The 22,500-nt window shown below is 37.6% G+C and overlaps 7 protein-coding genes across 10 annotated transcripts in view; 3 read left to right on the top strand and 4 right to left on the bottom strand.

Moving 5' to 3' along the window:
* LOC111339615 (anoctamin-10) overlaps window positions 1-1,715 on the top strand; it is an 8,479-nt gene extending 6,764 nt beyond the window's left edge. The window contains exons 11-13 of the mRNA XM_022946300.2: window positions 1-106; window positions 630-797; window positions 918-1,715. The exon at window positions 1-106 is cut by the window's left edge and continues 19 nt beyond it. Coding sequence (XP_022802035.2) covers window positions 1-106; window positions 630-797; window positions 918-1,083 — 440 coding nt within the window. The 3' untranslated portion in view covers window positions 1,084-1,715. The remainder of the gene's footprint in view (window positions 107-629; window positions 798-917) is intronic.
* Window positions 1,140-3,583, bottom strand: LOC111339619 (uncharacterized). Of its 2 annotated transcripts, none has more exons than XM_022946306.2 (4): window positions 3,465-3,583; window positions 2,893-3,098; window positions 2,566-2,667; window positions 1,140-1,889 (listed from the first exon to the last, which is right to left on the bottom strand). In XM_022946306.2, exons 2-4 carry the CDS (start codon window positions 3,062-3,064, stop codon window positions 1,753-1,755), a joined length of 411 nt encoding a protein of 136 aa, XP_022802041.1. In that variant the 5' UTR covers window positions 3,065-3,098; window positions 3,465-3,583; the 3' UTR covers window positions 1,140-1,752. The 2 variants fall into 2 exon arrangements, with proteins under 2 accessions (XP_022802041.1, XP_022802042.1); XM_022946307.2 differs by having other exon boundaries at window positions 2,893-3,065; window positions 3,465-3,581.
* LOC111339617 (uncharacterized) lies at window positions 3,150-9,726 on the top strand. 3 transcript variants are annotated; one of them, XM_022946303.2, is made up of 8 exons: window positions 3,150-4,029; window positions 4,866-5,060; window positions 5,370-5,495; window positions 6,964-7,054; window positions 7,578-7,873; window positions 8,336-8,421; window positions 8,805-8,876; window positions 9,382-9,726. In XM_022946303.2, the coding sequence occupies exons 2-8, from the start codon at window positions 4,871-4,873 to the stop codon at window positions 9,574-9,576; spliced, it is 1,056 nt and encodes a 351-aa protein (XP_022802038.2). In that variant the 5' UTR covers window positions 3,150-4,029; window positions 4,866-4,870; the 3' UTR covers window positions 9,577-9,726. The 3 variants fall into 3 exon arrangements, with proteins under 3 accessions (XP_022802038.2, XP_022802039.2, XP_022802037.2); XM_022946304.2 differs by lacking the exon at window positions 3,150-4,029 and having other exon boundaries at window positions 4,044-5,060; window positions 8,805-8,880; XM_022946302.2 differs by lacking the exon at window positions 3,150-4,029 and having other exon boundaries at window positions 4,048-5,060.
* LOC111339616 (splicing regulator SDE2) lies at window positions 9,619-13,776 on the bottom strand. Its single transcript, XM_022946301.2, has 6 exons — window positions 13,626-13,776; window positions 13,186-13,421; window positions 11,870-12,039; window positions 11,534-11,657; window positions 10,646-11,033; window positions 9,619-10,155 (listed from the first exon to the last, which is right to left on the bottom strand). The coding sequence occupies exons 1-6, from the start codon at window positions 13,734-13,736 to the stop codon at window positions 9,934-9,936; spliced, it is 1,251 nt and encodes a 416-aa protein (XP_022802036.2). The 5' UTR covers window positions 13,737-13,776; the 3' UTR covers window positions 9,619-9,933.
* A 231-nt stretch (window positions 13,777-14,007) lies between these two features.
* Window positions 14,008-19,332, bottom strand: LOC148728255 (uncharacterized). The gene has a single exon (XM_088724599.1). It carries the CDS (start codon window positions 15,900-15,902, stop codon window positions 15,348-15,350), a length of 555 nt encoding a protein of 184 aa, XP_088580725.1. The 5' UTR covers window positions 15,903-19,332; the 3' UTR covers window positions 14,008-15,347.
* Window positions 19,333-19,475: 143 nt separating this feature from the next.
* On the bottom strand, window positions 19,476-20,596 carry LOC148728254 (uncharacterized). The gene has a single exon (XM_088724597.1). It carries the CDS (start codon window positions 20,549-20,551, stop codon window positions 19,991-19,993), a length of 561 nt encoding a protein of 186 aa, XP_088580723.1. The 5' UTR covers window positions 20,552-20,596; the 3' UTR covers window positions 19,476-19,990.
* LOC148728253 (uncharacterized) overlaps window positions 20,592-22,500 on the top strand; it is a 2,251-nt gene continuing 342 nt past the window's right edge. Inside the window, exons 1-2 of the mRNA XM_088724592.1 lie at window positions 20,592-20,986; window positions 21,343-22,500. The exon at window positions 21,343-22,500 is cut by the window's right edge and continues 342 nt beyond it. Coding sequence (XP_088580718.1) covers window positions 21,416-22,500 — 1,085 coding nt within the window. The 5' untranslated portion in view covers window positions 20,592-20,986; window positions 21,343-21,415. The remainder of the gene's footprint in view (window positions 20,987-21,342) is intronic.

Here is a 22,500-nt window from a genome sequence, read left to right as displayed (position 1 = left end):
CTGCATTTCCACTTGCTGCAGTTGTAAGCATTGTGTTCTTGTTCATAGAGGGAAGGGCTGATTTGTTCAAACTACTTTATGTGTGTCAACGACCACGAGTAAGAAGGTAGGTCCTTGGTTAGTTCAGTTCAGGTCAATGTAAGCATACACACAGTATACCAGGACTTGTAAATTCTTAAAATTCAATCATTTACCGTTCTGTGTGCTCAAGCTAATCAAGACTGACAAAATTTATTGTAATCCTGCATAATACCGGTAACTTAATTAGCTCCAGTCCTCTGGACTGTACCTTAAGCTGGTTGTTGAGCCACATTTGGTTGACCTATGATCACTTTGTTTTGTCCATTTGAGTGTTCCAGTTTCTTTACCCTCCCTCCCATCCTGGGGGGAGCTTCCTGAGCCCTCAGGGACCACTCAGTCCCTCATTAAAGATGCCCCAACAGATTCACTGTCTCAGTAATTAATTGTAAATTGTATGAGACTGTTGAGGCATGGGATAATTTTATCCTGGGAAAGAAGAAAATTCTTTACTTGGGCACTAAAAAGCCAAAGAAAAGAAGCCCTAAATATTTTTTCCCTTAATTTCTCCATATGCTTGCTAAAGCTAAGATTTATAAGTTGTATTACAGGGCATCCAATATTGGTGTGTGGTACAATGTTCTTTACCAGATGATGGTCCTCTCCATGCTTACAAACAGCTTAATTGTTGGATTTTCTTCGGAACAACTTGCTGTTTGGTGTCCTTGGATGTATGAGACTATTGACAATGATCAGTTCATTGTTTCTGGATATGGGAGGTTAGTACATAGGATGATTAAGATACGGTAATTGAAACAAAGATAACAACTTGAATTCCCATTGTTTTCTGTAGTTTTCCTTGCACTTGGTGGTTTTACTGATTTGTTTTGATTTTTTAGGTACGTTGTGGCTATTGTGTTTTGCATTGAGCATTTCTTGATTCTGTGTGCTGTAATTGCAAGATGTTTGGTGTCTGAAAAACCCAAGTGGGTACGCACTGCAGTTGCCAGAGAAAATTATGAGAAAGCACAAGAAGCAAAGAAGAGGAAAGAGAAAACTGAGTAGGAAATCTGGAAAAAAAAAAAAAAAAAGAACCTGAAAACAGCTGGGAACTTGATACCAATGGTTTGACAATCTCCTTTAATAAATAATTCAACAATTTGTTAAGACTTATTTATAGCTGCACAATTAATGGGAAATTTAATTGTACTCAATACAATGTGTCTGAAGAAGTTACATGAAAAAGTGCACCACAAAATATTCAGCACTACATCTTACATTTGTCAGACCACTGTGGGTGATGCAATGTACTAAATAGAGTTTGAATGAAAGATAATTTATTGATGGTGTGAGTCACCGTTTTATATTATCTTTGCCCCAATTTGTTGTTTTTATTAGTTGGAAAAGAGGTGAATTTATCAAAGCAACAAGTTTTTATGATTACCATTGGGTTTCAAATTCTTGATTTATATGAAATTAGTTGTTACCTAACCTCTTTAACTAATACTGGATATTGTTTAAAACTTACAGTAGTTGTAAAATGTACATCCAAAACTTCAACTAAACTGTATACTTAACAAAATTGCTTTTAATCTGCAAGCAAGATTTAGTTGAGTAAATCTAAAGTTCAATTTGTTTCAAAGCTAAGAACTGTACCAATGGCTTGATCTCGATAATAAAAAAGTTGTTTTCACAAGCCACAATAGAGAAATGTGTGTAGGGCCAGGGTGGCTATTAAGCAAATATTTCTTCACCTGAAAACAGGTTAATCTCTGGAACTGTATCCTGGTTTGGTGACATATCTAGCCTCCTTTCTTTTCTGTTAAGGGATTTATTTTCCACCATAGGTGACAAATGAGGAACAACTTGTTCTGGAATTAAAACAAGCCAATGGGTATTTCTTTCTTGCAGTTCAGTGATTTACTCTTACCAAAACCTGGTAAACTAAACTTTTGACCACTGCATGTGCCCATTAAGGTACTCAAACAGTAAGTTAAATTTATAGAAGATATCAGCCACACAACTTAACTACTAGACATTGCAATAAAATCAAAAGCTTAACACCATCTTGGCCCAAGGATTTTTAAAGAGATGACCTTCTGACTTAAAAATTAAAATAATTGCTGCAGTTGTTACGAATCTTGCCTTCTTTTTATCATTTCATGAAAGCAGTTCTAAACAAAGGTCTATATTTCAAGCCCTCATTTTCTGTTTGTTTTGTTTGTAAATACAAAGGAGCTGAGCTATTGCTGAATCTATCAAATGACTAACTTCTTACAAACCTACTGGGGAATATTGCCGCAAGGTTGTGGCATTATGGCTCGAGCAAGTGAGGTTATAAAGTGGTTTATTGCACTTGGACTGACCTTGTTTATCTTGAATTTGTTGCCTTTCACAAACAAAAATACACAGCTTATAACTGTTTCCATAGAAACAGCCCATTTGGAAAAATACTGATCAAGTAACAACCAATCAAAACACTCAGATTTACTTCAGGTCTACCTTGCTATCTAATGAAATACATTATTATGAAAGTTTGGAGTTTACCTCTTTGCGAATCAGAAGAAACATTTGTCCTAATTGGAGTTGCTTGTGGTGATGTTGGATTGGAATTTGATGGAACAACAGATGTGGGAGAAAGAAAACTTCCTGTAAGAAAAAAATAGGAAAATTGCTTAACTCAGCCTTCAAGACAGCTGTGTTCTTTCCAGTGTATAAAAATGCGCAAACGTTTCTTTCTTTATATGATGAAGAGTAACACAAACATTCTCTACCATGGAGTGTAGGGAGGCACTCTCGCCACAACTCCTTTGGCTTTCTTGTAAACTTTCTTGCATTTGCCCTGATTTTAAATTGTTTTGAACTGAGGCTTACCATTTCGAAGGAGATTACTTGAAGAACAGTTGTTGTTTCTCGAGTTTTCGACGTCGGGAACAATTGGGATTGGTGATCGTGTCGAAGGCCTTCTAGTTGGCAACAGAAATGGTGAATTTGGAACATGATGAAACAGGAATGGAGAATGCGTGTAAATAGACGGTGCAGTCATCCTGTTTCAGTAAGAATGGTTTCAGTTAACTTTTCTGTGTAGATGTAAAAGATAGGCTGATTCTATTAGTCAGTCAAATTAAATTAAATTTCTTACGTTAAAAGCTCATGAAATTTAGCATGAGGAATTTTCAAGTTCATCTCATTGTTGGCAAAAAAAATTGAGTCGGGAGAAATTTTAAGAAATGCCTTCCTCCCTACTTGTAAAAGGCACTGGATCAGTCAGCCAGATTTTAAATGAGGAGAATCTCAAGGAAATTTGTACCTCGAAGACTTTGCATCCATAAAACAGATATGTGGGTCCAGTGAAAAGGCGGGACATCTGATTACGAAAACTGGAAGGTATGGTTGGACAAAAATTTTTCCCCTCGACAAATATACAACAGGAAATTAATGGTTACCTGTCTTGAACAATGAAGACTATAAGAACGATTCACAACTTCCTGCTCGGCAAGTTAAATTCCGTCTTGCTATTCTCTGGAAACCTTTGCACAGCATGGATCTCAGCGCTCTGCCGCTCTTTTTTCGCGCCATTCTCGATCGGCAATTAGCCGACGGTGAGGTCGGAAAAACTTAGCCAATCATTTAATTTGTAGTACATTATCGGAAATATGAAAGCCATTGCCGGGAGATGTCGGCTAAAATCGGAATTTTCCTTCAGTCCTCACGCGGTTAAGCTGACGCGTCGAAGACGAGACTACGTATACCTGGGAGTATTGAGAGCGGTTTTGGAAAGATTCTGCAGGTTTGATAACCAAGGAGGGTGTTTCAAGGGCGAATTTTACGAGCCTTATTGGTAATGGATGGTTTTACGTTGCTGATAAGCGAAGAAAAGTATCTAAAGGCATTAAAACAGTAGTATTTATTTGTAAACATGATGACTTTACGTGCAAGGTTTCTGGATTTTCGCGCGGTACCGCTGTAGTGTTACTCAAGATCATTCAACTAGTCAATCCAGATCTTTCGGTAAGTATGACTTAAGATATGTCATGCCAAGAACTGACTGTGTACAAAATTTATCGAACATTAGCTTAATCCAGGAACTGGAGACGTTTTCCAGGGGGGTTGGTTGGGTAAGCAGAAGGGGCTCATGGGTGATAATAATAATTTAATAGTTAATAATAATAATTTATTAATTTATAGTGTGCTTTTTAACATGTAATGATCAAAAGATTTCTGTCGCAGATTTCTTGGATTTTGTTTTAATTAAATTTTCAGCAGATTAATGGTTCTCTAGTTATAGTTCACACTTGCTGTGTCCATGGGCAAATCTAATCACTCCAATAATCCCTGCAGATCTGTGACCTGTGGCCACAAAAGTCTTTTTCTGGAAATCTCGCATTGAAGATGTGCTAAGTGCAACTGTCAAGAAAACTTGGAAAAGTTTAAGGGTTACCATGAACAGTTTAGTATCCCACCAAGGAAGGAGAGGCATTGCTCCCAGTAGCATGAGATCATACTGTCAGGCCCTTGGCATTGAAATTGAACTCCTTTGGCAGTAACTTAGCACTGGATTTATTTAGGATGTACTCTTGTGTATGCATAGGGGTTGAGGGGGAACTACCAGGAAACCAGTTCTATCTAAATTATATATAACAATGTTGACGTCATAGTTTGTTTTATGAGTAACATTGTCGTCTACAGTCTCATTTCTTTTTAAAGACTTAGATAATGAAAATTAATTAAATCCATTTATTAGCATTTCATTGGCTTCGATAATCATAATTTCATCACTGTCATCATTATTATAGTCATCACTATCCTTCTATTAACTGTTGTTCTGATGGTGACATCCTCCTCAGAAAGAATGCTATATCAGCAACACAGGGGCATAAAATCACACACCAGTACTAAGAAGAAAACCATAGCAACATACTCAAAGAATCAACCAGTCCAATTGCCTAAGAAGGAGCACTTTCTTACACCTGATACCCCAGAAATAGACTGGTTACCACGTTCCAAGGAGCTGACCTGGAAAAGAGACATGAGCAAAAAAGGTACAATTCAGATAATTTTCGTAATCATGAAAATCACAATTTCCTTGCTTGTGATTAATTGGATAAAACTCTCATTTCCCACCAATTCCCTTGCCAGTTTGTTATCAGACAGTCTGGAATTTTTATCCGTTAAAAAAATATCATTGTTTGAACAACCAGTGTGATTTACTCTTGTTGACATAATATTCACCAATGAGTGTGGTAACTTGAAATACTCACAAAAGTTATGTGCATCAGTTTACCAGGGTACTGGAGACATGCTGCAGCAATGATATCAACCATTTTAAATTTGTTTTTTTTTTTTTAAAGGCTCTACAACACTCACTCGACCAGCAACCAGACAGGGGTCTACTCTGGCACTCAGAAATATAAGCAATATACCATTCAAAAAAAATTTAAGCCAAACACCATGCAGACCACAGTCAAGGCAATCTAGTAAGAAAATCAAAATAAATTCCACTTTTTTAAACCTTGAACTCTGAGAAGTGATTAACATCTTGCTTCTCCCTCTAATATCCACACAGTAGTCAGGAAACAAATAATGAGAATAAGACAATTTGGTTTTATCAACTAAGTTGAAATTCATATAATACACGATCCTCGCAGCAGATAGCGCTATCTACTGTGAGGATCGTGTATCATATGTATCTAATACCGCAGTACAAAATATATGAACTTCATATATTTCATTGTATCTCATTTATCACTTTCACGAGTTTATTACGAATCAACTTAACGGCCTGCTCCCAGTTGGCTTGTTAGCTCAATTGGTAGAGCGCTGCACTAGTATCGCAGAGGTCAGTGGTTCGAGTCCCGTACAGGCCTGAATTTTTTTCAGGTCTGATTTTCACTATTGCTTTAATAGCGCTATCTACTGTGAGGATCGTGTATCATATGTATCTAATACCGCAGTACAAAATATATGAACTTCATATATTTCATTGTATCTAAGTTGAAATTGTAAATTGGCCAGCGTAAAGGGTTAAAAGGCAGACATTTTGAGCATTAGCCCTTCGTCATTCACTCTGACAAAGGGCTAACACTCGAAATGTCAGCTTTTTAACTCTTTACAGGGGTCAATTTCCAATTTCAACTTGTTTGAGTAACCAAATTACCTTGTTACCTCCACTGATGCAGCACCGCAGTTTCTTTAGAAACTTTACCCCCTTTATTGGATAATGAGAATACTTTAACTTATCAGGAAGTTGTTATTTTGACCAAACACTAAATTCTCTTAACTAATATACAAGGACATGATATGTAACAGCAAGAGGGGAGAATTAACTATCAGATCTTGGGTGTTAAAGGGTTTAAAATCTTGAATTTGCTTTTTTATTGAAAAATTCAAGAACAGATATGACTTATCTACTAGTATAAGAAAAAAATGAACCAAAACTGCTATTATTCTTCCTTGCTTTCCTCCTTACTAAGATCCAGTTGAAGAGAAAGTCATCACTCCCAATAATTTAGCTGGTACAGGGCTGGACACCAATTTTTCAACATCTTAGATGTTACAACAATTTCAGTTTGTTTACTAGCTAGACTGGCCAGTGGAAATAAAAAACCAGGAGCCAAACTGAATTTCTATTAGTCTGTGGCTAGTTGGCTACCGTTAATGTCTAGGCTTGTAGTATAGATTGAATAACAAAGCAAGATAATACAATGTTTTGAGTAAAGACACCTCATTACTCATTAGATGGCTGACTAGATCAATTTCAACCTTAAATTTGTCTTGGATTCATCCTTATATACCCATTACAGTTGACACAGTCTATTCAACCTTCAACCCTAATGGGCAACTAATGAATAAGGAGGAATCTAAGAGAGAAGTATTACTAGTAATTAGCAATGTACTGCAAAATGTTATAAAATTAATATTAATATTAAATTAATATTATTTCAGACAGAAGGCTGCCTCTGGGGGGCTTTTCAGCTGGCAAAGTAAGCTCCACGGTTAATAAAGACTGCAAGATATACAAAGCAGAATTAGAGAGGTATTTACCAACTGAAGCAATTTTAAATTATGAACAAGAGTAATTTGAGTATGATACAAAGTCACTTTCAATAATTGCTGATTGCATGCAATCCTGGAAGTCTTTTGCTGCACTTGCACTCTAACATTGTGACATAACATCATGGTCTGCATCTGATGGTGGCTCCACTATTTAGAAGAGAAATGATGAGGTCTGTTGTAGATCACTTTAACCATGACAAATACACAATTCTTAGCAGATGAAAAAATTTTGAATTTCTTATGATGCTGCAAGTTGTCAGGCTATCATAATTTTGTAATATAAAATGTGTTGTGGAAGTACTACATGTAGTTTTTAATTAAATGCAATTAAGTTAGTACATATTTATCTATTGTTGGTAATTATACCTCAGTGCTTGTGAAAATAAATGTTTGTTAAATGTTTGATACATACCTTTTTCAAATTTTTGCATCTTTCATGAATTGATTGTTCTCATTACTAAAAGGTATCTGTTTCATTTGATTGTTTACTTTTTTTTTTACAGAAAAAAGGATGTGAAGAAAACTAAGAAATCAAAGGTTTTAGCCTCCACAACTACTTATTCTTCAAGGTCAATGTCCTGTTGTACAGCATGTGGGGGTCTTACATGTAGAAGTGGGCATTCACCTGGTACCAAACAAGCAACTGTCAAATCCATGATAATATGCCATTCTTTAGATGACTTGGACTTGAGTTTTGCAGATTCAGAAGCCTTGCAACCTCACAATTCAACCCTCAGAGAAGATGAGTTAAGTTTAGAGCTGAAAGACACATTCCCTCAAGACCTTTCAGCCATATTGGGTAAGCTTTTTAAAATGCATTTGTTTGTTTATTCAGATAAGATTGTCCCAGCTGCTGCAGTCACATAAGATGTTCTAGAGATCAAAAGTGTTTCTATTTTCTCTTGACTTAATTAATTTCTTAAGATTTCCAAGAAATGTCCATGGTTAACTTTTTAATTTTAAAACAGTCTGCCCTTAGAGGGAAGTCTTGGAGGAAAAAAATCAAGGTTTAAGGCCTCTTAGCCATAAATTGCAGCATACAAACACAACTGTTACAGAGCTACAATGCAAGCAAGCAGCTGCTTTGATTTAGTTCCTTAATGCACAAAGAAAAGTGGAGGGAAAGCACTTCTATTATTTTCACTGTTCCAGGGATCAAGTTTTGAACTGCTGTCAGTAATTGTTGTATCTATTATTTAGTTAATGCCAAGATAAATGGTGCAACAAATGGAATTCAATAATGTGATCCTTCAATTTTCAGAGGAGCCAATGGACAACAAAGAGATTGAATCTCTCAAAAGGACTAGGACAGACATTGAAAACTGTACACAGAATAACAAACAAGAGGTACATTTATTTAACAACTCCTTTTTCAGGTCTCTATTCTGAAAGGGCACATACCCATACTCTCCCCTTAATGTCCTTTTTGTCTCATAATACCTCTTTAAATGCTCGGGTGTTATTTGTGGTCATGAGGTATGGGTGAGTCCTTTCTTCCTGACGTCCCTCACACTTTACTCTCATCACTAGTCACTCCCATTTTGCACTCATTTCTCAGAATACCAGCGAAACTGAGGACATGGTTGGGTTTCCTATTCTTTGTGCAATTTAAACTTGTAAATTTGTTTGAGATCACATACATATGCTTATTACTATGCTGCAAGTTTTTATGTGCACCTGCAATAACTGCATGTATGTTGATATTAACCTTTTTTTCCTGTTACTTTCAGATTGTTAATCCAGAACTCTATACACATGAAACAAGTGATCCTGACTTAACCCCACAGACTGGCTCCAAAACAGTAGGTATCTTAGAGAACTCACACTTTGTCCATGAGCTCAGCTTGTTTCTTGTTTTCTTTGACCATGGTTATCTTGTTCATAATGCTACATTTCACAATAGCATAAATCTCCTAGCATCCTCTCACAAATGCAGCAATCTGATTAGCTGGGCTCTTCCAGCTGGCTGCTGGCGAAATTTGTTGAGTGAAAAAGAGACAATCACTGGCTGGATTTTTGGCCAGCAATTGCTTGGTAAAGCGCGATTGGGCACTTCTGAGTTTACTCACCACCTTTGAACCATCTCACTTGAAATTTCCGCTAGCAGTGTAATTTCTTAGCCACGACCCTGGCTCTACTAGCTATCTATTCCCTGATAGCAAGTGAAGTGAGTAGCCCATCAGTTTGTGGTCGTAAACAAAAGAAAAGAAAAACACAAGTCTCTCTCTTGTAGTTCAGTTTGGGATAGGGATAGGTGCTGATAGGCCTTTTGATTGAATTTTGTATTCTTTCTATTTTCTTATAAAGGATTGTACAAGTGGTGTGAAAATGACAAAACCCAAACAAAAGCGGAAACTGGCCTATTCTGTAAACACACAGCCAGACTGCATTCTTCTTGATGTGATAAGCAACAAAAAGAAGCCTGTAAAAGTCCTGTTTAAGCAAGACAAAAATTGGTTGCACATCAACCCTTCAAGTTTTCCAGTTGATATATTGTTGTAGCTTTGTCTTCACAACAGACATAAAATACAAAAACATCAAAAATCTTACACTCAATGTATTTATTAATAATTAATAGTTGAATGAGCTTATGAAAGTGATCTTGAACTCAAAATATTTCCAAAATAAAATGGTGTTGTAATGAAAAAAAAATTGTAGATTCTTAATTATTGTGCAAATTTCAATTTATGGGTTCAGTTCTACTGTAAAACGTAAAGTGACTTCTTCATGGCAGTTCAACCTTCAATACAGTTGCCTTGCAACTGCAAAATAATCAAAATACCATGCAAAGAATTTGACAAACTTATATACTTGTATAATTATGTGAACAAAATTCCAGGTGCAGTTCTCTTTTCAAAGTTACTTCTTTCCATAAGATTTTTTGCTACCTGTTGACTTGGCAAAAAAAGAAGGATCCAGTTGATCTAGAGGGACCCCTATTGTAGCAAACAGCCTTTGAGCCCTCTGCTGTAATGTCCCTCCACATTTGAGCCCCCTAGAAATAAGCTCTTCCTTTAAATGTTCCAATCCTAAGGACTCAAGCTCCTCTGCCGATGTGCAGCTATCAAGGCAAAACTCAATCTAGAAAGAACAAAATATGAAACTGGCTTTAGTTACTTACTATATTGGCAATTATTATCTGAGGGGAGAGGGGAGGGTGTTAAAAGTGGGAAATCTTCAAGTGGTGAGATGGGCTCCAGTAACCAATCAGAAGATAGGAATTGCTTCTTCTGCCCCCATAGCACTAAGACACTTCACTAGTGGGTTGAATACAATAAATAGGCTTACCAGTAAATGTCAGGGTAATACAACTATGAACCATTAAGCAGAGGAACTTAGAATAAGATGATGATATCAAATTAATAACTTAAATTTTATAAAAGAATTATTTCATGTAAGTTGACCCCATATAGAGTGAACAGGCTGTTTAAAGTAGATGCCACTCTGAGGTTTTTTTTAACTAATTTTCTGTAAAACAAACTGTCTACCAAACACTGTGGTGTGAAAATTTGGAGGTTACATGTAAGTACAGACAATTGGATAGCCTTTACTTAAAATTTTAAATTCCAACCTTTTTAATGGTCTGTTCCTCAGAAGCTTGATTGTCAGCTTCTCCTTTGCTAACTGTTTCTTTCAATCCATCTTTTTCTTGAAAGTCTTCTCTCTGATCTTTTGTATCAGTGACAGCTGCTCCAATATGCTCTGTCTTGGTGTCTTCTTTCTGTGATTCAGCATTCGTTTCTGATGGTTGTGCAGCTGGCTTTGCTATATAACTGTCTGTGTCACATTGATTGTTGTCAGAAGCCTCTTCAGGGGCTGAAACCTCTACTTGAGTGCTGCTACATGATGTGCCAGTTGAAGTGTTTGTGTGGCTGCTTGAATCTCCATTGCTGTTTCTTCCGGTGGGAGCCATCTCTTCTTCATCATTGTCACTGTCTGACAGGTCTTCCATTCCCAACCTCGAGACAAATTTATCTAATTATGCTTACTGAAATGATTTTTTTTTTGCCTGGCAAACACTTAGTGTCCTCCACCAGTTCAGTTAACCCATCTTTTCCAAGCAAAATATGTACTCATTGTCTGGTATACCTTGCGACAAACTATCAAAAAGTAGTTTCAAAAGGCAATTTTCTTCTCTAACCAAAAGAAACTCTTTTATCCAAACAATGGAAGCCAAACATAATGTAGCATGTTTGTGTTATAAACAAGAAAAAAAAAATGCTTTTGGAAACACTTTTTGCAATTCCAGGGTAACAAAGCCCCAATACAAACAGTGGTTTCAAGTGGATTTCATGTCAACTGCATTAACAGTTCACCAAAAATTGAGGTACTTGAGGAAGAGATCCAAAAGACAAAAATACAGGCACCCCTTTTTCTGAAACCTCTTACCTGTAATCATTTGGATTCAATGGAAAGGACAAAATTTAAACCTCAGAGAGTAAAAAGAGGGAATAGTTACCACATTCGACTTTTTTTGCCTCCTCTTGAAATTTTAGGATCCTCTGGGTGAACTCTTTTTCCAGCTGCCTTCTCTGAAGTGCTTGACGCACCTGATGATGTTGAACTACCTGCTGCTTTAAGTCCTGAATCCAAGAAAAAATTATTGAAAGAAATGAGAGAAAAGAAAAGAAATTTTTTGGCTGAAAATGAGAGGAAAGTGGAAGGGGAGCTCTATAGGGAATGTGGAAATAGATGGAAATGGGAGAATGGACATGACTGGAAATTAAAAAATAAAATAGAAGTTTGGCTTTTGGTGTATATGTTCATCTTGTAACAGCATTTTCAACTACTTCACCTTGCTGTAGAGCATCCTCTATTCTCTCTGAATTTTGTTGAATGTTCTGTGTGTATGTCTTATCATCAAACATGTGTCTTGGCATTGATCGTCTTCTTGCCAACCTCTCCTGTTTCTTCTGTTCTTTCTCGCGCTCCCTTTCAGCTTGTTTAGAAACCCATTCAGCGATCCTTGAAGGTTACCAGAAATTAATACAACCATCATCAAATTGTTGTGAAAAATACAGAGCTTTAAAATTAAGAAGACCTGATTCATAATCATATGGTGACATTTTCTTCAAACATAGATGTAAAATGTATTAGTTGAACTGCACCCGAACAATGCCCAAGTCCTATAAACCCTTGAGTGAAAAAGAAGGAATTCCTCTTCTCCGTACCATGATCGTATCAAGCAGAAAGGTGATGAGGTAAGGAAGGCAAAGCCTGCTTAAGAGCCAGGTGGACCATTGGGCAGGCACTTAAATCCGGTTTCCGTATCATGAACCAACTAGGAGTATTTCTTCTCCCCCCTGAATGGAATGGCAGTCCATCGCAGGGTTACCCCCAGCATTAAAATTGCCAGTACCCATTTATTCTCCTGGGTGACGAGAGGCACTATGAGGGTAAAGGGTTTTACCCAAGAACACAACACAATGTCTTCAGCCAGGGCTTGAACCTGGACCACTCAATCCAGAGTCTAGCACACTAACCATCAGGCCTCTGCACCTCCACGGAAAGGTGACGAGAAGAAAGTAAAATATCAAAATGCAGGATATTAGTTGAATCAACACGTACTTCTTAGTGCTAAAAGTAAAATAAAAATGCATTATAGACAGACCAGTAAATTGATACTTTAAAGGCCTTTCAGGCTTCTAATACACAGAGATACCTTCTCCATCACACTTTGTAGTAAATATGCGTGTTTCAGACTCTGTATCATAAATGCCACTGATACCAGATCACACAACACACACCAGTTATGATAGTGGCCATCTTCCACCCCCCCCCCCCCCCACTAGCAACCCCTTCCCCTCCTACCCTTCTCAGCTTAATATTAGGGGTTTCCATAAAAGCTGGTGTCCAGTTGTCTGATACCATCTATAAGACTTCTCACTGCTGTCTGTTTTGCTTATGAGCTGGCTCTCGTGTTTGGATTTCCCTTTATGGCCCCTTTTTCTGGCACAGCCGCCCATTAATCCACCCATTAGCCGCTTGGAGAAAAAGTTATAGAAATCCCTGCTAAACCTATGCTAGAATTGCAAATGAGTGAGTCAGTTAACTGGGAAATAAAAAGGATAGACATAAACAAGCTTTGTCAGTATGAAAATTCCCACTTACTTTTTCTCGTCATTTATGTCTCTCATTCGTCTCCCACTCAAATCCCGGCATGCTTCTCTATTCGTCGTCTTCTCGATCTGTGCTCCGATCGCGCGTAACATGGAGCCAAACCCTCCCTTTCCGCCTGGTAAGAGCAGACTTGCATAGCATACGTCTCCAACTTGAAGAACCAGTTCACCATCGTCAGTGACAAGACGGCCATTATGAATAACAGACAGATATTGTTCTGATATACCCTGACAATGAATATCAGTATCTATTGAGATCAAGTCATTTTTTATATAAAAATCGTTTCACTTCCCCATAGTCGATGGGAGGAAAAGATAAGTTTTCGTGAAAGAAGCGTACGTGCGTATTCAATTCATAATTCTTCAATTTCACCATGACCGTGGTATCCTTTCCTGAAATCAAGCCCTTCGTGCCTTTATTTGAAAACTTACCCCACAAAGATCAGATGCGATCTTTTTCAGCTGTTTCCCATTTGCCACCCCACGGTCAACTACATTCAAACAGTGGAGCTTTCGATGACATGTATACAAGAACGCCGACATTTTTAATTTCGAACGAGTGTGGACTTATGGGTAATTGGCACCTTCCGCGCGGGATCTGAAACCGATGAAATGCTACAAGGGGTATGATGGTGTGGTGGAAAGTGAGAGAGGGGGGAGGTGAGAGTAAGATTTTAACCAGGATTTTAAGGGATGAAAAATGTCGTATTGACCTGTAACACTTGACAAAGAGTTTCCATTATAAACTCATCAACTTAATATTTTATAACCAAAAATCCGACTTCAATCCCACAAAAACTTTTTATGCAAGCAGTGAAGTATATTAATTTTATGCTGAAAGTGTTTGTTGGTTCTGCTATTTACAGCTATTTGCCACGCATATACACTTTGTGAACAGCAGTAATACATTAATCTTTCATTGTCCTTTATCATCATTCATCTAATGTCTGATGGTTACAATATTAAGTCTAAGAAATGTAAATATTGGCACTCATCAGTCACAATTGTGGGCAGTATATTCCTTGGGAATTCATTTTATACTTATAAGGGTATAAAAGTTAGGTGGCATGGAAGGCAGATAAAATACCAGGAGTCCAAAAAAATGCAAGGTCATTATCAGAAAAAGTGCTACCAAAAGTTATTTACATCTGACTTCAACTGACTGTATCTGCTTATTACAAAGAGCTCTCGTACACTGAGCACGAGACTAGCACAAGCTAATTCAATCTTAAAACTTTCATGCTGAAGCTGCTATTTCTCAGTTATGGTTTCTGATTTAAACTGTTGATTTTGAGATGGCAAATTGCTGCTGTAGTAAAGTGCCTATAAAGTTAATCATCCTTCTAAACATAATTTACTCCTTTTCTTCCTTTGCAATAACTTACAACACTTTCCAAAAGTGGAAATTCTCCCATAGAATAAAGGAATTACGGCCCGTCTTAGTTACTTCATTTTTTCACAATTATTTTCAGGGGAGCACTCCCCAAAACCTATCCCCCCCCCCCCCCACCAAGGTAAGTGATGCCTGCAGTGTCTCATTCTTTACCAGCAAATCAACCTGAGAGCTCTGACTACATCTCCCAGTAAACATGCTATGAAAATACACACTTTTAAGTTAGAGCATACTAGCCTGATATAAAAACAAATTCTCTTTGCTAATTTACAAGGTAATATGTGGCATTGAGAAGGCAGAGTTTAAGGGTTTATCAGCCTTGCACCATGCACCTTTGTCCTCACAAATTCTGTAAGATCAATACATCCTTCAGAATAATATCACAGGTTTGAAAATTTCCTGTGTAATTTAAGAGTATCTGCAGTCATCTTGATAATTAAAGTTTAAAAAGCTGCCAAATTTTTATGGCTATACAAGTGGCATAATTAGTTAAGTACATAGATCAGATACACCCTAAACAGTTGGGAATCTAATAAAAGAACATTCCAACGCTGTATTTTTAGAACGCAGACAAAACTTGTCGCAGTTACGTACTTGCGAGAGTTACAATCTTTCTTAAGATCTCGCCGCTCTTTCTCGCTCTAAACCTTGCGTAATTTTCTGCCTTTAACGATAAATTAAGGTAAATCTGCAAACAAATGAACTACTACTAGTAAACAGAAAGGAAGTCTCAACCGCATTCAATCAGCACCGCTGAGAGTTTAATAATTATTCGGTGGTGTTTCTATGTAATCTGGTGTCTCGCCAACAGCTGAAGATTGATTCTGTTTCTCTCGTTGCAAAGCCCTGTACTCCTGAAAGTGTAGGAAGAACTCTAAAGCGAACAGAGCCAGGCAGACGAAACCGAAAAAGGTGGCTACACCTGCGGTGCTTGGACTTGTAACACAAATACGTTTAGCGCACGAAGCACCGAGCGATGAACCGATCAGGAATCCCAAAACAGCTAGCCCACAAAGAACTAGGTAAAGTACAGGATGGCGGAAAAACCACAGAATCCTTTCCCACAAACCAATCAGATGTATAATGATGTCGATTAGGGCGTTCACGAACGCGGTCCAGGCGACGAAATCGAAGAAGCTAAGTTTTCCAACACAACCACATCCATATCCAGTCCCAATCCACGATCTGACGGATGAGCCAAAGGCACCAGCGAGAAGCGTAAACAACAACTCTACGCATTTTAGCCTGCCCAACCATGTCTTGGTGATGAAGTCTAGCGAAAACTGTATAAAACCATCCCCTTGATGTTCCGCCATGTTATTTATACGGATTGTTATGAGCAAAATTAACGCTCCCGAGCGTGCAAGACACAGGCAGCCCACATTAGTGGAATGACCTATTTCAGATTTCGACCATAAAGACAAGAAGATAACAGCAAATGTAGCTATTTTTTCTGGTAAAACTTTAAAAAAATCGTAGACTTTAATGATCCTCGCCCATATATCATTAACACTTCTGTGAAAAGGGAAAAAAAAAAAAAAAGAAAAGAAAAAAAAAATGCTGTCACGCGATATTTGTGGTTTCCTGTGCAACAAGGAAGTGTATGCCTTCAGTCAAGATTCATGGGTAGTTTCACAATCTGGATTACCGAAATGCTCAAAATGTATCCTGAGCGAGCTAAAAAATATAAGGAAAATTCCATCAGAAATAATCTAATAGTCCATCCACACCACCAAAACATGTTCAGTTACACCAGGTTTAACTGAAGGAACTGCATGAACTAAATTTTCCATAAGTTTCAAGAAATCACCAACATGAAGTTTCAATGTGCTAAATTTGAAGTCAAGAGAAGATTGGCTTACAAGCAACCTCCAAGAGGAAAACATTGTAAACCGTGCATAACAAAACCGCTTCAAAACATGTTAAAGCTTAATTTGGTATGAACAGGGTATAAAACATACAAAAACTATTATATTGGGGGATTCCATGACCAATCAATTAGAAAGCTTAATCCGATCTCAATTACTACAAGCTTTAACAGGTTTTTTTTATGGGGGTTCTGTGGCCTCATGGTAAGCGTGCTGTGCTCTGTATCAAATAACACAAGTTCAAGACCTAAGGGGGGAAGGGTAATTGTGTTGTGCTCCTGTGTAAAGATACTTTCTCTTCATTGTGCCTCTCTCTCTCCACCCTGGAGTATTAAATGAATACTGGTACAGCAAAATATCATAGCCTTTGCCAGACTCTCAGTAGCTGGAGAGGACTGTGTAAGCAACAATCAGCATAGTTTTTCAGAAGGGAGACTGATCTAGTAAATGTCCAACTTCCTTGCTTTTTGGAGATCCTTCTTGAAAACCATATTTTATATGAAGTAATCTTAATAAAGATTACTATTATTATCATCTTGCTATCACAGTAGCAATTATCAGGTTTTTTAAACAGATATTGATGAAATACCAGAATTGCTCTGCTTTCAAAACTATGATGTACTCACCATAAGCGGTTACAAGTAAAGATATCAATGTCACATAGAACAAGGTCTATCTACATGGTGGTTTTACTTTATACAAAAGTGTTATAGAACATTTATAAACATTACTAGGGTTGAGTTCACCTTTTAAATGGAAAACATTTCTTTTTCTGAGAACTTATTATCTTTTCATGTCAGACCTGAGTTTTCAAGCAGACCTTTACATTCCATGCCATTACAATCGTGTCAAAAATTTTCTGATTCAAACATGTAATCAATATCTCAATAATAAACAAAACATTGCATACCTACATACATTTGTTGACCACTCCCCATGGGGGCTTTTCAGGGCCAATTCCCACCCATCCCAACCCAGGGGAGGACATCCACAACAAAGTAATCTTGTGCGTGGGAAATTAACATCTCCTACCCCGTAACCCTGCAGAAGATGGGGCCTACGGTTTATTCGTCCTTATCCAAGAAGACTAGAATATCTATCCATTTCTTGATTATAGAAAGGTAGCAAATTCTCCTCACTTATTTTAAGACCATGAGTATTGGTCCGGCCGGGGCACAAACCCTTGCCCTCCTGCACAACACAATCCGACGCTCTAACCAATTGAGCTAACCGGGAGGTGGTTAGCATGTCGATTGCATGTCCACTTGTGGACAGGAATTTAGTTTGTCAACTAAAGTTGATATCTCTCGTTTGCTCTCTTTGCTCACTTACAAGACATCCACATTGTAATAAAATGTATACTCTAAGAAGCCATATAATATTCCCTTAACATCTACCTGTTGTTGAACACTTCAAACCTACATCTGGCCCCCAAGGAAACTAGATATACAACAATGCACATTTTCCCTCTTTTAACCCTTTCACTCCTAACATCTCATTAGTAATTCTCCTTGCTGTTGCCATAAAATTGTTATAATGTTAGTTCAGAGAATTTGGTACTGGATCAACAAATAATCCCCTAATTGATATTTTTCTTTTATTCTCATCACTTGTCCTCTCAACATTGTATTGATATTGTAAGGAGAAATTTTGTCTCGGTCACTCATAGGAATCAAAAGAGTTATCATCTTTTTCATTTTATTTCCCTGTGTAAAATTTGTAAAGCCAAAACTTATAATTATGCCTATCTTTTCACTGTCTTCGAAAGCAAACTAACCTGACTTTGCCAAATAATTTCAAAGCTCTGATCATGCTCTGATGAGGGGCTTATGTTTGAAATTTCAGCCTCTCACTCTTTAAAATGGCTACTTCACATTAAGAACTCAGTTGAAAAAATCAAATTAACTTGTCATAGCCCTCACCTAACAGTTATATTTCTCTAGAAAGTAAAGAATTTATTAAATACTTAGGAGTGCTTATTGATGAAACTCTTTCATGGAGTCACCATATTGCTCATATTGCATCCAAAATAAGTAAATCAATCGGCATTATCTCTAGATTAAGACACTTTGTACCCCTTAGTACTCTAAACCACATTTACAGGTCACTTATCCAACCCTATTTGTTGTATGGTATAGTTGCATGGGGTCAAGCTGCAAAAATTCATAGAGATAAAAGTCTAATCCTTCAAAAACGAGCCCTTCGCTTAATGTACTTTGGTGACTACAGATCTCATGCAATCCTGTTTTTTATTTCTTCTCGTTTTCTTCCTTTGGATATGGTTTACTTTAAATCAGTTGCCATCATGATGCATGACATATCCAATAATTTGTCACCTTCTAACATATCTAACTTATTCACTTATCAAGCTAATATTCATCCCCATAAGACAAGATCATCTTCAAGAGGCAACTATTTTGTTGAAAGTTCAAGATTAGATATACAAAACAAGGCATTTTCGAGAAATGGTGTTAGAATCTGGAATAGCTTGTCTTGTGAAGTGCGCCAGCTATCAAAATACAATTTTAAGAGTAAAATTCATGATTTCCTCCTCCAGAGACTCAAAAAATATGACGATTATATTGATTTGTCTACTTTAATAGCACAACTATAAGACCCCAGCTTGTTGTGTTTTCTTGCCGTAACTTAAATGTATTAATGTAGTTGTAATTTGTCTAGAATTTTTAATCTCTTGCTCTGTAAATCTTTTTATTTTATAATATACGTATTAAACACAGCCCGCCTCAACTAGCCTTTGCTAACTGCGGGCAGTGCATATTTTTTGGTAATATTGTAATATATCATTAAACTTTCATTAAACTTAAACTTAAACTCACCCCCCTTTCCACAAATGCAGCATCACAGTTTCTTCAGAAAAAAACTGTCTTTGGTTTTTCTTCTTTTTTAGGTGCAATCACAGCTGAAAGTTTAGTGATTCAGGATGTGCATCTTTTCGATTGGTAACGTTGTTCAAAAGTTGCAGTAAAATTTTTTAGTAATTCCCTGAGGTCATGATGTCAATTAATTTTGAAAACAGGTAATTTAATCAAACTCTCTCTACTTTGTATTTATTAGTTATGTAAATAGCGATTACATGCATTCAACACCTTCATTCTAAGATATTTTGTCTTCTTCATGAAAGACTGAATAAATCATTGATTGACGGTTTCTTATACAGAAGTTTTCTTCACCTTCATAAAAAAAAAAAAAGAAATAGAAAGAAAGCAATAGAGGTAATATCGATCACACAAACAGCTAATATAAGATCTACTGAGAATTCGAAATATTTCTACAAAACGGCAAAGCAGTCATTGAATGGTTGATGAAAATTGATCGATAGGACGTTATATGTTAATGTTAGAGTTGTTAAATTGTCGTGAAAAATTTCCTCTTCATCGCTCTTTCTTACTCTAACACTCGTGTAATATCCTTCTCTAATAAGAACTGTACCTTCAAGCTAAAAGGAGAATGTCTATTCATGTTAAATGTGCATCATAATTACAGCTGTAGTGTACTCGTTAGGAACACTCCATCACTCAAACAACTCCAGGTGACTCTGAGTAGGCTGGTGGTGGCTCTTCGAAATCTGTATCTTTACCTCCGCCTGACGATTGATGTCGTGCTTCTTGTTGCATACTCCTGTACTTCTTAAAGTGTAGGAAGCACTCAGCAGCGAACAAAGCCAAGCAGACGAAACCGAAAAAAGCGGCAGCCCCCGCTGTACTAGGATTGGTGACACAGCTCGCATTAGCACACGAAGCGGCGAGGGACGCTCCGATCAAAAAACACACAACAGCCAGGCCACAAAGGATTAGGTACAGCACAGGATGACGGAACCACCAAAAAAGCCTTTCCCATAAACCAATTAGATGTATAATCACGTCGATTAGGGCGTTTATGAAGGCACTCCATGCGACCCAATTGGAGAAACTGACTTTGCTGCTACAATTGCAAGCCCAATACGACATAACACCTGCTCCACACGCGCCAGCGAGAAGCGAAAATATCAACTCTGCACATTTCAGTTTGCCTATCCAAGTCTTGGTAATATAGTCCAAGGTAAATTGTATAAAACCGTTCCCGCGCTGATCCGCCATGTTGCTAGGCTAGAGGCAAAAGGTGAGAATGGGCCATTCCATTTAATAGAGTCCTAAAGTGCTTACGTCACGTTTCCATAGCACCGGAATTCTGTGGTCTAAACAAACCAATATGGCGTCCCTAGCGTGACACATTGTCGTTGACCTCGAGCACTTCAAGAGCTATAATAGCGCATTTTATCCTCCAATAATAGAAATAAGATAAAGAGAATCAAGATAACCTTTGGCCTTACTATTGAAGAGTATAATAAGCGGACAAAAGCACCTGGTGAGCAATAATTCGAGTCAAAACGCCACGCAGACGAAGTTTGCGATGGGCCAGTGTTTTCATCCAGATTGCAATCACACATCTGAAAGCCACTGCTGCCGATTCTTTTCGTTTCCAGACCAGAAAAAACATAAAACACTCTATGATAAGTGAATATCATTTGTAAGGTGAGTATTTTTCGAAAAATATATATTTCGATGCTGTACCATCGATTAGAAATAGCTGTTTTTTTTTTTATCTCAAACTGATTCACGATTAGCTGTTTCTCTTTCTTGTCTTATTTGTTTTCTCGCGGCTTTGCCTTTCCTTGTCTTCAGTCTTGATCTAAGATTATTTAGTTACTAAAAAACTATATGATAGTTGTGAGTATCAAAGCTTTTACACTAACTAGTATTAAGTAACGAGCTCAGAGAAATACTCGCTTCGCATTCACGTCAGACTACAAGGTTAAGCATGTGACCAACTAAACTTTGGGTTTTTTAAGCGCAAGTATAGTAACTGCTTCTGTCTTTTTCTGTTATAGGAGAGGAGATAGAAAGCCCAGCAAACATTCGCGACTTTGCAGTTGTCACTTTAAAGATGGGCGAAAAGAAAATATGCCAACCATCAGTGACAGAAACAGGCACAAGCTGTTTGATAGTTTGGACTTGCTGCCAGGTACAGGACCAACACCTCCCAGTACACCTACCCCCAAGAAAAAAAGGAAAGTGTCTGCCGAGCCCACGAAATTACCAACTGTGGCATCTGTGCTTGAAGAGATTAAAGAGAACTCTGAACCATGTTCCACTGAATGCTCACAAGAGGAAAAGACAAGTTCCAAAGAAGCTCTGCTGTCAATAGAGCTTGACATGACTTCAACAGAACTTGCTAAACACAAGGAAATGTCAAGTTACTATAATGCACCCTACTCTGCTAAGAGCTTGAGCCCTGAGGTGATACGGATGGAGACAGGTCTACCCACTAAGGATGTTTTTGATATTGTTGTGGGATATGTTTCAAGATTCAAGGGTGAAATAAACTATTATGCTGGATGGAAGGTTGAGGCGATCACACTTGAGGACCAGATATTTATCACTCTGATGAAACTGAAACAAAATTATACCAATCTACATTTAGCCCAGTTGTTTTCATGCAGTGTTGCAACTGTTGCTAACATAGTACTAACTTTTGTCCATGTTCTGCATTCTCTCCTGTTCAAAGACATCATGACAACCGTGCCATCTAGAGAAAAGAACAAGATGTGTTTGCCATCCTCTTTCACTGAGTACAGCAGTTGCCGCATTGTGATTGATTGTACAGACATTGAAATTGCTGCACCTAAGCTCATGTCCCAGCAGAATGCTACATATTCCAGCTACAGGGGAATGAACTCTTTCAAAGTCATTATAGGGGTTGCCCCAAATGGAGTTATAACCTATGTTAGTGATCTTTTTCCTGGCTCAGTCAGTGACAAGGTCATGGTTAAAGAGTCTGGGTTTTGTAAACATTTGAGTGCTGGTGATCTTGTTCTGGCAGACAAAGGTTTTCTCATCAGCGATGTAGTTCCAAGAGGTGTTTCAGTGAACATACCACCATTTCTCAACAATGGAAAGTTTACAGAGAGTGAGGCAAGGGCGACAAAATCAATAGCTCGATGTCGCATCCACGTAGAGCGTGCAAATGCAAGACTTAAGAGTTTTCG

This window comes from Stylophora pistillata, chromosome 6 (genome assembly GCF_964205215.1).
Source record: "Stylophora pistillata chromosome 6, jaStyPist1.2, whole genome shotgun sequence".
Classification (NCBI taxonomy): Eukaryota; Metazoa; Cnidaria; class Anthozoa; order Scleractinia; family Pocilloporidae; genus Stylophora; species Stylophora pistillata.
The sequence above is the reverse complement of the archived record's forward strand: the minus strand, read 5'-3'. Positions and strand labels throughout refer to the sequence as shown.